We start from the raw sequence: 12,643 nt of genomic DNA, 5'->3' as shown, positions 1-12,643 counted from the left end.
ATGAAAGTAACCAGCTGGTGTATTTCTTATATTACATGTTCTGTTATAATCTTGTTATTCTCTAGTTCACCTTTGTTTTCCACTGTTCATCAGCAGAACATGCTGGCAATTTATGTATACAAACAAGACTATCGAAATCCAAGTAAATGTCAATGGTCAAATGATTTTTTTTATTTAAGGAGGATACAGTTCCATATTTGAGCCTCATTTTGAGACAACAGGGCTTTATGCATGTGCGTTAAGTGTTGCCACAGATTAGTCTGTGCAGTTCGCGCAGAGTAATCAGGGATAACACTTTCCACTTTTATGGTACTTTTGCTTTTAAGGAAGTATCTTCATAGCAAAAGTCCAGTTAAGATGGAAAGTGCCATCCCTGATTAGCCTGTTCAGTCTGCCCAGGCTAATCTGGGACAACACTATACGCACATTTAGCCCAGTTTTCCCAGAACAGGAAGCTCATTTTCACATATGTATCATTTTCATCATAGAACACGCTGGCAATTTATGTGTACAAATAAATAAAAAAAATAAATGTCAAGTATCAAATTATTTTATGCGAAAATAACTCTATACTTTCACACCTGCCTCATTTATTTTGCCCTGTTTCTCCACAGAACACACTGGAGGCCGCAGAAGACCTGATCAAGCGACACGAGGCGTTCATTACGACCATGGACGATGAGAAGATCAACGTAATGCTCACCTTCGCCAACCGACTCATGGAGGACGGACACTACGCTGCAGACAAGATACACAAGAAGGCTGAAAACATCAATGAGAGGTACCCATTGTAGTTACTGTCATATTTTAAGTTTTTAATTATTTCTTTGGCCAAGCAACGCAATCTTATTTATTAAATTTGCAAGTTTAGCAAAAGAATAAATGCTTTGCAATAGGGCCAGCTTTATGAAATGTTTTGTGACAAGTTTGAATTGAAACAAGGTATGTTTTTGCTCGACCTCACTTTTACAAAAAGCTTTCTGCTTCTGTTATACATACTAGATTGAGTCTGTTATTTTATGGTGGTGTTTTAACTTTAAAGAAACTTGAAGCATGTACCCTTTTATGTGAACAAGTGAATGGCAACTTTTAATGTTTTAGTTTTCTTACCAGTCAACCTGGTTATTATAAACATACTTTTTAATAATTTAAACTCTTCATAATTGGGGTCTATTCCAAAATTTTGATTGTCAACTTCTGTTTGCTCGTGTGCTCAAATCTCATGTTAAAAGGTTAAATATTAAGTTAAAGTTGCTATTTGAAGTCATGTTGTTTGGAGCTGCTGTCCAACACATCCAAGTCTGCAGGTGATATCTGTGTGTCTTCTGAATTTCAGACGCAACATGAACCGTCAGCGTGCAGACAAGCAGCTGGATCGACTGAGGGACCAACTGTTACTGCAGCAGTTCCTACAGGAGTGTGATGAGGTAGGGGAGAACACTCTTGGGGAAAACCTTGAACTTGGGGGTCAAATAGGACCACTCCAGAGATAAATGTTGAATTGATGAGTCGTTGAGGAAAGTACTCCTGAGACAAACCTTAAATTTTGGGGTATTAGGGGAAACCATTTATAGACAAATTTTGAATTTAGGTATTCTAAGACGGACTAAATTGAGACAACCTTGACTTTGAGGCACAGAAGTGGTACCTTCTTTTAATAACCATTAATTTGGAGAGTAAAAGGAATTTCTTCTGAGACAACCTTGAATTTGGATTGCCTTTGCCACTCTTTGTGTAACCACTCTCTGCAAAAATTAGATTTTAAAAGAAAAAAGATCATGTGAAGGCATGTTGTGAGTTGTGATCCTTGTAATAAAATTGTGCGAATATTTAAAATATTTGTTACATTTTCTGTTGATAGTTGCGAGACTGGCTGCATGACAAGATGGCGGACGCAGAGGATGAGACGTACCGAGATGCTAAGAATCTGCACAGCAAGTACCTGTGTCATCAGGCCTTTGAGCGTGAGATTGCAGCCAACAAGGACAGGATGATGAGGCTACAGAAGGTGTGTGTCCCCTGTAATAATGGAAATCAGAAGTGGGCTTGTAAAACAGTTTTAAAGTTCATTGTCTAAAGAATGTAAAAAGTAAAAATTCTCTTTATTTGTTTAAGATTTTTTATTTAATAAAAATATTCTTTAGGTTAAAACGCAATAATCTTGTTACCCAGAAATTATCATGAGATAATAAGCCTGGTTCTGGGGAAACTGGAGTTAATTAATGTGCTTAACATGTCATATAAGCCTGGTTCTAGGGAAACTGAAGTTAATTAATGTGCTTAACATGTCATATAAGCCTGGTTCTGGGGAAACTGGAGCTAATTAATGTGCTTAACATGGGGAAACTGGAGTTAATTAATGTGCTTAACATGGGGAAACTGGAGTTAATTGATGTGCTTAGCATAGGGAAATTGGAGTTAATTAATGTGCTTAACATGGGGAAACTGGAGTTAATTAATGTGCTTAACATGGGGAAACTGGAGTTTATTAATGTGCTTAACATGGGGAAACTGGAGTTAATTAATGTGCTTAACATGGGGAAACTGGAGTTAATTAATGTGCTTAACATGGGGAAACTGGAGTTAATTAATGTGCTTAACATGGGGAAACTGGAGTTAATTAATGTGCTTAACATGGGGAAACTGGAGTTAATTAATGTGCTTAACATGGGAAAACTGGAGTTAATTAATGTGCTTAACATGGGGAAACTGGAGTTAATTAATGTGCTTAACATGGGGAAACTGGAGTTAAATAATGTGCTTAACATGGGGAAACTGGAGTTAATTAATGTGCTTAACATGGGGAAACTGGAGTTAATTAATGTGCATAACATTGGGAAACTGGAGTTAATTAATGTGCTTAACTTGGGGAAACTGGAGTTAATTAATGTGCTTAACATGGGGAAACTGGAGTTAATTATTGTGCTTAACATGGGGAAACTGGAGTTAATTAATGTGCTTAACATGGGGAAACTGGAGTTAATTAATGTGCTTAACATGTCAGCCAAGATTTGTAGTCCACAAAAGCTTATTAGGGACAACACTTTCTGCCTAAACTAGGGTTAACTTTGAAAGAGACTTCCATTAAAAGAAAATTTCAATAGAAGCCAAAAGTTTTGTCCCAGATGAGCTTGTGAGAACTGCACAGGCTAATCTGGGACAACACTCTTATCACGCACAAGCAGTAAGCCCAGTTTTCCAAGAATGAGTCTTATGTGATGATTATATGAGCCACGTTCTGAGAAAACTGGGCTTGTGTGTAAAGTGTCGTCCAAGATTAGCCTGTGCAATTTGCACTGGCTAATTACGGATGACACTCTGCTTTTATGACATTTTTCGTTTAAATGAAGTCTCTTCTACTCAAAAATCCAGTTAAAGCGGAAAGTGTTTTCCGTGATTAGCCTGTGTGGACTGCACAGGCTCATCTGGGATGACACTTTACGCACATGCATTATGCCCAGTTTTCTAAGAACACGACTCATATGCTGATTACCACAACAGGCTGGTAAAGAGATGATGGCGGAGAAGCCCGAGACTCGAGAGCAGCTGGAGCCCATCCTGGCCAACCTGTCCACCCAGTGTGACCAGCTCGAGACCACCACCACAGAGAAGGCAGACAAACTGTTTGAGAACAAGCGGGCCGTGCTGTATGAACAGAGCTGTGACGATATTGATTGCTGGGTCACCCAGCAGGAGTCCCAGATTATACAGGCAGAGTCAGCGAAGGACCTGACCACTGTCAACCTGCTCATGCAGAATCAGAACGTACGTCGAGCTTTTAATGAAAAATTCCATAAATGAGGAAAGTGTCAATGAGACACGTTATATATGTGGTTCATAACGTTATACTAAACAGGTGATAAGCCACATTGGTCTTTAGCTTAAGTAATTTGCAAAATTAGTTTTCAGCTTAATAAATGTACACCTATCGTATCAAATTACTTTACCCTTTTGATAAGCCTTTTTTGTTTCTAATCGCCTATAAACATTTTCATTGAGGTTCGATTTATGCCCGCCCTTCAAAGAAGAGGGGGTTTATTGTTTTGCACATGTCGGTCTGTCGGTCCGTCGGTCGGTCCGTCCACCAGATGGTTTCCGGATGATAACTCAAGAAGGCTTAGTCCTAGGATCATGAAACTTCATAGGTACATTGATCATGACTGTCAGATGACACCTATTGATTTTCAGGTCACTAGGTCAAAGGTCAAGGTCACAGTGACCCGAAATATTAAAATGGTTTCCGGATGATAACTCAAGAACGCTTAGGCCTAGGATGATGAAACTTGATAGGTAGATAGATCATGACTGGCAGCTGCAAAAAGTTAACCCACTTTTATACCAAAACACACTTAAACCAACATAAAACTGTGTTTTTTCTAAGTTTTTCTGAGCGGAAGTTGGTTTTTGCTAATAAAAGCGAGTTTTATGTGAGCTTAACTGTGCTTAACTGAGTTTAAAGTTGGTTTTTAAAGTAAATGTGTGTTAAAGCGAGTTTTTTTGCTGTCAGAAGTTGGTTTTTTATGTGTCAAAAGTGAGTCTTTTTATTTATGAGTTGGTTTATGTGTGTTTAAGTGTGTCTTTTTGTTTCATAAGCGAGTCTTTTACAACAGAAGTGGGTCTTTTTATAAACAGAAGTGGGTTTAAGCGAGTTTAAGTTGGTCTTTTTATAAATAATTTGAAAGCCGCAACAAGGCTAAAAGACTCACTTTAACACACTTTTCAATAAGTTGGTCTTTTGTTTATTAACATAACTCAAGAGTAAAACAATAATTCTTCAACTAGGTCTTTGTTTCATGTTTATAGCCATATATTATCAAGGTGAATTGTAAAGGGGCTTTTTCTACATGAAAGTGGGTATTTTTACCAACTTGGTTAAAACTGAGTTAAACACAGAAAAAACTCAATTGTTACACATATGTGGGTTTTGGTAAGTTGTATTTTTGTGAGTTTTGGTATGTTGGTTTTTTGTGAGTTTCGGTATGTTGGTTTTTTGTGAGTTTTGGTAAGTTGTTTTTTTCTGTGTTTAAAGTGGGTATTTTTACCAACTTGGTTAAAACTGAGTTAAACACAGAAAAAACTCACAAAGACTCACAAAAACCAACATACCAAAACTCACAAAAAACCAACATACCAAAACCCACAAAAAACCAACATACCAAAACTCATAAAAAACCAACATACCAAAACTCACAAAAAAACAACATACCAAAACTCACAAAAAACCAACTTAAACACACTTCTGTCTACAAAAGTGCGTTTAAGTTGGTTTTTGTGAGTCTTTTGTTCGCTTAAGGGATCATAAAATTTTGCTTGTCTGACCTGTTACCTTTGTAAAAAAATATATTAACACCTTTATGGTAAAAAGGATATTTGAGATAAAATCACAACAGATCATTACAAGCCCCATGTGATTAAAAAGAAAAGACACACACAATTTGCAAAAAAATATGTTTTTATTAAAAAAACAAATAATGTGAACATTTTTACAGTGCATTTTTAACAAAACCAGGAAAACATCTACCCAAGATACATTATCACAATATGCGAGCACATTTAACACCATGGTTCAAACAGAAATCTCAAACCTAAATTCAAGCACTTTTCAAGGACTTTTTAAGACCAAATTTTCATTTTCAAGGCCGATTAACACAGTATATATAATTTATTTGCTTGAACACATTAAACTTATTTCACAATAACTCATACATGTTATTTATAGTCATTACATACAAATACACGTTATCCATCCTTAACTCAATGAGTCTCACATATGTATTTACTTTTTAAAGTTATTATAAACAAACACATTGTCTCTTTCTATGCTCACATCAAACAGACTAGTTCATTTTATTTAAAAAAAAGTCAGTTACTATAACATTTTGTATTTCACAGGGCTGTTGTTGTTTATGACTGTTTTAGATTCAACAGTTTTAACAATAGTACCTTCCTGTTTCACCAAAAAACACATTGCAGGAACCCTGTTTGCTTCTCAATTTCATGTTTTCTTTGTGGGTTTCCTCTTTATAGTGGCTTTTCAAAGCGCTTTCCCCAATTCCCCCGACACCAATGGTCTTCATATAGACCAAACATTGTGCTTTTCGAATGTCATTTGTTTTCTGTACCCAGGAATATTCATAAGTTTCGCGCAAAACATAACGATTAACGTCATTTTGACAACTTGTTTATGACCAGAAAATAGCGCCATGAATATTCATATTTAAAGAATGTTGACGTTTTGTATAAGTGGTAATTATTTAAGCATTTTTCTGCATTTCATCAGTGTTTATGACCAGAAAGTAGCGCCAGGAATATTCAGTTAACCACTCTGCTTTGAAACGACACTACCCCATCGCTGCATTTTTACTCGCGAAAATAAATCACAACGGAGAACCTCTGACCTAGTACACATAATCTGTGACGTGTACACTTAACGTTTCGTACCCAATAGTGTACGAAACTTATATTTCGTACTCAACTTTTTGCGCAAAGGAATTTATGATAAATTTTCGTAATATTTTTCTTAAGAACGATTAAAATTCATGGCAATGATAAAAGTAATTTTGAACAGAAATAAACATTTTCAAGGCTTTTTTACATGAAATAAGCACTTTTCAAGCACTTTTTCAAGGCCATCCTTAGTTCAAGGGCTTTTCAAGCCTAGGACTCGTTTTCAAGCACTTTTCAAGCCCTGTGCGAACCCTGAACATAATAAATTAAAATAAATAACATTCTCCTCTTAGGGCTACCACAGGTAAAAATGGGAGGAAGGGTATGAACCATGATATATACAGTTTCAGTTAGTGAGGGGTGATACAGAGGATAAAATTAATAATAATTGTTTTTAACTGTATTGGTGGTACCGGATTTATAAAATGACAACATTAAGGAATCCTTCATCCTATCTTTTCCTTGAATAGCCCTTTACACATATTTACACCTATGAACAAAGGAACTTATTGCTCAGCACTACACAGTTTATATATTCTCCCCGCAGTACATGACACGAAGCCTCCTCAAGGCCCATCTCATGTTCTCTTCCACTGTTGATATGGGCAGGGCAAACTTTTTGGAGATGACATCTGAAATGTATATGAACAATCAATGCAGGATTTTACTGTACATTACAGTATTAAAAAAACATGTAGAAGTTTATTCCACCCAAATCAAGTCTGATCTGAATGACTTGATTTTAGTGGAATAAACTTTTACATCAATATCATCAATTCAGATATCCCATTTTAACATCATCTACATTAGAAAGATTTCAAAAGAGGTTTTTGAAACAAGGAGGCAAATTACTGTTGCTTGAATTTTTTATATCGTTCAAAATGAGAGCTTGATCGTTAACTTTATACTGAGGTTATTTTTGTCTGCCTATGTGTTAAATTCTCAAAACTTTTTTATACACAAACACAATTTTTAGTAACTCTTAAATTTTAGCAGTAGTATTAAATTAACGCAAGACAGATTATGTGCTGTTGTCAAATTTGAATTAATTGCATTAGGTTTGTTTCAAAATGAATATGGAGGCAGTAGAACACCTATATATTTAAATCCCCCTTTTCCCTAAAAAAAAAGAATCATACCAACCATGGCGTAGTGTTCAGCAATCAGGAGACCCTCTCGAATCTCCCCCTTAGGGGAGGTTGAACAACACTTCATAGAGCAGTCACCAGCTGATCAGGTCTGAAAACTATACTGTCATGGCCTTTGCGAGGTGCGTCTTGTGCATGATCTCATTTGAGATCAGGTCCTGAAAGATATTTTATAATGTAAGTGATAAATATTGCTGTTATGGTATATCTTGTTACTATAAATATTATTAATTTAAATCAAAACAAGTTTGTTTGCTTGTTGTTTTTGTTTGTTTATTTTTGCAATTTAAATCCTGTGATCACATGTGACTTAACGCTTGTCATAAATAATTAAAAGAAATTACATGTGGTAGAAAATACTGTTTGAAAATGTACCAAGATATGTGGTCTCATTTGGCTGTGTGGACTGGTCGGAAGTGTGACGCCTTTCAAATGCTAAAACCTGTATAGTTTTACCTTTAACAAATCCAACTTTTCTTGGTCAAGCACAGGGCTCGGTTTTCCCACTCCTGATCTCCTCAAGTTGGCCTGCTCGTGCAGGGTAAAATCTGGTGTCAAAATCCATACATCAGTTAGTCCCCCTTATGCTGTCTTTTGGCAGGAATATTCTATCCAAAACTTCCAGTCAATGTAAATTTCACCTTGGGAGTTTAACCTTCAAATTTAAAATATAAAAGTTTTCATTGAATATGTGGGAAAGAAATCTGTTCATTAATGACCAGAAATAGGTATAAATAACATTTAAGATGACAATAATCATAAAATACAGCCATAATTATTCAAATGGTGTTGTTTATCCGTATAATTGCATTACATTTATACTTATCCATTTACATTTCCCAGTGACAATACATAAATATGATAATGATCATAATTAATTCAATATAAAACTAAATAAAAAAGTGATGTAAAAATGAAAATACAAACCTAAAACAACTGTTCTTCAGTATTCCAAGATAACAGGCAGTTGACTTATTGTTGATTTACACATTGTAGTAAATACACATTGTTTTCACCACACAATACTTCATGCTGAAAGTTATTCAAGACATTTTAAACTAGAATTATAAGTCTTAATGTTACTCATTTATACCTTAGAGCTCAAAGTCAGTTGATGAAAACCCCCTTTGTTTTCAAACATAACTTCCTGTCTCCAGCCAATCAAAGTCGCTTGTTTTCAAATAGATGGTGGCTCAGCCAATCAAAAGTCTATCAACACCCCTTTGTTAGGCCTATAGATTGATACTGTGATAAGGATTAATGTTTATGATTTAATGGAGGGGAGGGCTAATCTCTTATGTGTGTCAGCCAATTACTAAATCTGAGAAATATCTATTGATTTCAACACCAACATATATGTATTTATTGAATAATACACAGCACCCTTAGCATATTATATTTAATTGTGAATATTTCAATATAACATGCTGAATGGTGTTAGCAAATAATAATATTATAAATATTATTTATTTTTATTGCCTTTTAAATTGTATGTTTAAGGTCAATGTGGTAGACATTAATTGTATTGGGGTTAAATATCAGTATAAGAAAGTTAAAATAGTTATTGTTTTTATGTTGAGGAGATATAATTGATGCTGGCAAGCCCACATAAGTTTCCATATGTTTATCAACACTTTCACACTGAAACTAGTTTTATTTATTATAGAAACAGTGTCACCCTCCCCTTCAAAAAAATGAATAAAAAAACACACTGTAAGTCTATTGAATTCTCCAAAGAACATGAATTAAATGGAAGTATTCACATTTTTATAGATGTGTGATTGTTCTTATAATATATTTAATATTTATGTATTGATTCAAAGTAAAAGACAAACAATTTCATATTCAGGTATAAAACTAAGTTTGAACATTTTAACATTTTTATAGTATCTGTGAACCTGTGATGTTCTGAAAGAGCAATTTTTATCCCATATTTCCTTAAAATTATTGGGATCCCACAAATGTACAAAAGGTGCAATGGCAAACAAGCTGTAGAAAAAGCCCCTTTACAATTCACCTTGATAATATATGGCTATAAACATGAAACAAAGACCTAGTTGAAGAATTATTGTTTTACTCTTGAGTTATGTTAATAAACAAAAGACCAACTTATTGAAAAGTGTGTTAAAGTGAGTCTTTTAGCCTTGTTGCGGCTTTCAAATTATTTATAAAAAGACCAACTTAAACTCGCTTAAACCCACTTCTACATGAAACTTCATAGGTACATTGGTCATGACTGGCAGATGACCCCTATCGATTTTGAGGTCACTAGGTCAAAGGTCAAGTTCACAGTGACAAAAAACATATTCACACAATGGCTGTCACTACAACTGAGAGCCCATATGGGGGGCATGCATGTTTTACAAACTGCCCTTGTTGACATTTGACATCCAAAACCAAAAGCACAAGTTTCATTAGAAGGGTAGAGAGACATGGTGTTCCAGCTATTTTAAATTGCATTACACAATTAATAGATATTAAGTGATTTGTGGTGGGGAAGTTGTGGCATCAGTGACTTGCTCCCATCAGATCCCAAATATATACAACCAGAGCAATCATAAGATCTAGATCTTATCACCAAAGCACCGTTATTCTGATACCATTCACTGCCACTTGCACTAAAGTAATTATCCCACAATGTACAGTTTTAATATATCTGGTATTTATAATTAAATAAATACAAGATATTTAATCTATACATTGTCAAATTAATCATCAAGCTAGTGTTAACCCTTACCTGCTCAGAAGCTAAGTGGAAATTTGCAGTCTCTTCATGTTTTATGCTGTTTGCTGCTCATCAGTACCTTGGGTTGGGAAATGAATTAAAAATATTTTCTACGGGCCTACATATTTGTTGAGGCGCATATCTGAGTGGTTAAGGGTTAACTGCATTACACGATTGCTAGTAATAATACATTTCATTGCGACTACAGGGTATACGGCCAGCCCCAGGCTACCCCAGCCAGCCTGACCACACTGAAAAGGAGACGATGTGGCGCCTGCTGGGCGCAGACAAGGTGGGCATCACCCTCACAGAGTCCCTCGCCATGCAGCCAGCAGCGTTGGTGTTGGGACTGTACTTTGCCAGCGCACGCAGCTCGTATTTCTCTACGGGTAAGGTGTGCAAGGACCAGGTGGAGGACTATGCCTCAAGGAAGGCCATGGATGTGAGGACAGTGGAGAAGTGGCTGGGACCGTGTCTGGCTTATGATGTGGAATAGATATGGTTTGGGTAAGGGTATTTGCAAAGTGGGCGGGGGATTATAGGAATTAATTTGTCTATCTTCTGTCTGTAACACTTTCTTTCTGCTTGGTATCTTCTATGCAATCAGATGGCTTTTCATGAAAATGTCTTCGAATGTTTAGGGCTATGAGAGTTTTGCATGAGTCAGTTAATCCGGCTCAAGCAAAGGTTGTACTTCAAAGTAAATGTTTTAGTCTCCCTTTTTGTGTTTATCCTATCTTCTATACTCTTTGAAAAGTTTAAATAAAAACTTTCTATAAGTAGTGAGGAAATTTAGACATGTGCAGGAGGTATGAGTCAGTCATGCCGGGTCAAGATCATTCGTCAAGGTCAAACAATTGTAGACTCAATTGTCATGTCCTCTGAATTTACCTTTATCTTTTGAAAGGGATTTCAATGTTTTGATAACAAAGTGTAGACGGCAGGAGTCATGTAACCCTGCTCAATGACAATGTCTAGCATTTTACCTTAATTGTTTGGACCTGTTTTTCGTGACAACTAATTGTCGTTAAGGAGATGTTGAGAAGTCATAAGATAATCACGCTGACTCAAAGTCACCGCTTCAAGGTCATAAGAATTTTGTTAGTTGAGATAGTGGACCTTGTTTTTTATCTTTGCTCTCTGTGCATTATTTTTCTGTCAAATTTGCGATCTCAATATAGATGGTTCCTTAGAAATGTACTTGACATATTTGATTGAATTCTTTGTCAAAGTCATCAATACATCAGATAATAATTTCATAGTCTATGTGGCTTTTTGTCAAGAGTCCTCACAAGTCAATGTTATGTTTGTAAGTTAGAATATTTATAGCTTCACATGGCTGTTTTCAGTTTCTTTTCCCCTTTACCACTTTGATACGTATTTTCAGGAATTTGTAGTCCCTTAGAAAGTTAAATTTTATTTTAGACCTTTCTTACTAGATTCAAGTGTTTAGGTCTTCATTTCCAACCCTTAGATACTGATGAGCAGCAAACAGCATAAAACATGAGCAGACTGGGAGTTACTTGCAGGCTGTTCTGGTTTAATGCTGGTTGCATATAGCCATTTTCACTTTGCTTCTGAGCAATACTTGCTGTCGAGTTTTTGTTATACATGTTTTCTTCTTGAACAAAATTTCATTTAGAATTTTGAAAACAATGATGTACAATGTTTTTGTTGAAACAATCAACATTTTCATAAGTAACTTATTCTGTCTTTTGACTGTTTGGAAAGATTCAGGTTTATGTGCTTTTAACATACTAGTATTTTTAATGTGTACATATATGATGCAAATAACATGTTTAATGTTTTTACAATTGTAAATGCTTTATTTGTTAAGATGAGTTTTGTTTATATCTTTGAAGATAAGTTAATAATGTATACATGTACTCTATTTTGTGCCATGAACACTTTTTTTATGTTATAGATGTTGCTGTAGCTTTAATAAATGCATGTTTTTTTTTAAATAATTTTGTTATATTTGTTTGTGTTTTTTTTTCAATCAGTTTTCATTTATAATTTCCGGTATGAATTTGTGCTAAAATGAAATGATAACTTGGGTTGTACATGAGATACTTTACCATAATGATAAGTACAAAGTATTCTGTGATCTTGGAATTTACATTTCTGGAACAGTTTCGTAAATTTTGATGCACATAAATGTGATACTATATACTTGTATCTTTGTAAATCAGTCGCAGAAACTGAGGTTTGGTAATTTTGAAAAACATGTGCATGCATATTCATGTTGAAAACATAATTGTACGCCCAGTTTCATGAAGAGTTGTTTTTAAAGTATATAAGTATATAATTATACATACAACTG

At 35.1% G+C, this 12,643-nt stretch overlaps 1 protein-coding gene across 1 annotated transcript; it reads left to right on the top strand.

Moving 5' to 3' along the window:
• LOC127872428 (spectrin beta chain-like) lies at positions 1–11,483 on the top strand. The gene is made up of 6 exons (XM_052415759.1): positions 1–6; positions 615–781; positions 1,337–1,427; positions 1,862–2,008; positions 3,502–3,765; positions 10,529–11,483. Exons 1-6 carry the CDS (start codon positions 1–3, stop codon positions 10,814–10,816), a joined length of 963 nt encoding a protein of 320 aa, XP_052271719.1. The 3' UTR covers positions 10,817–11,483.
• Positions 11,484–12,643: the final 1,160 nt, after the last annotated feature.

Source organism: Dreissena polymorpha, chromosome 3 (assembly GCF_020536995.1).
Source record: "Dreissena polymorpha isolate Duluth1 chromosome 3, UMN_Dpol_1.0, whole genome shotgun sequence".
In the NCBI taxonomy this organism is placed as follows: domain Eukaryota; kingdom Metazoa; phylum Mollusca; class Bivalvia; order Myida; family Dreissenidae; genus Dreissena; species Dreissena polymorpha.
This window is presented reverse-complemented; position numbering and strand designations above follow the sequence as displayed.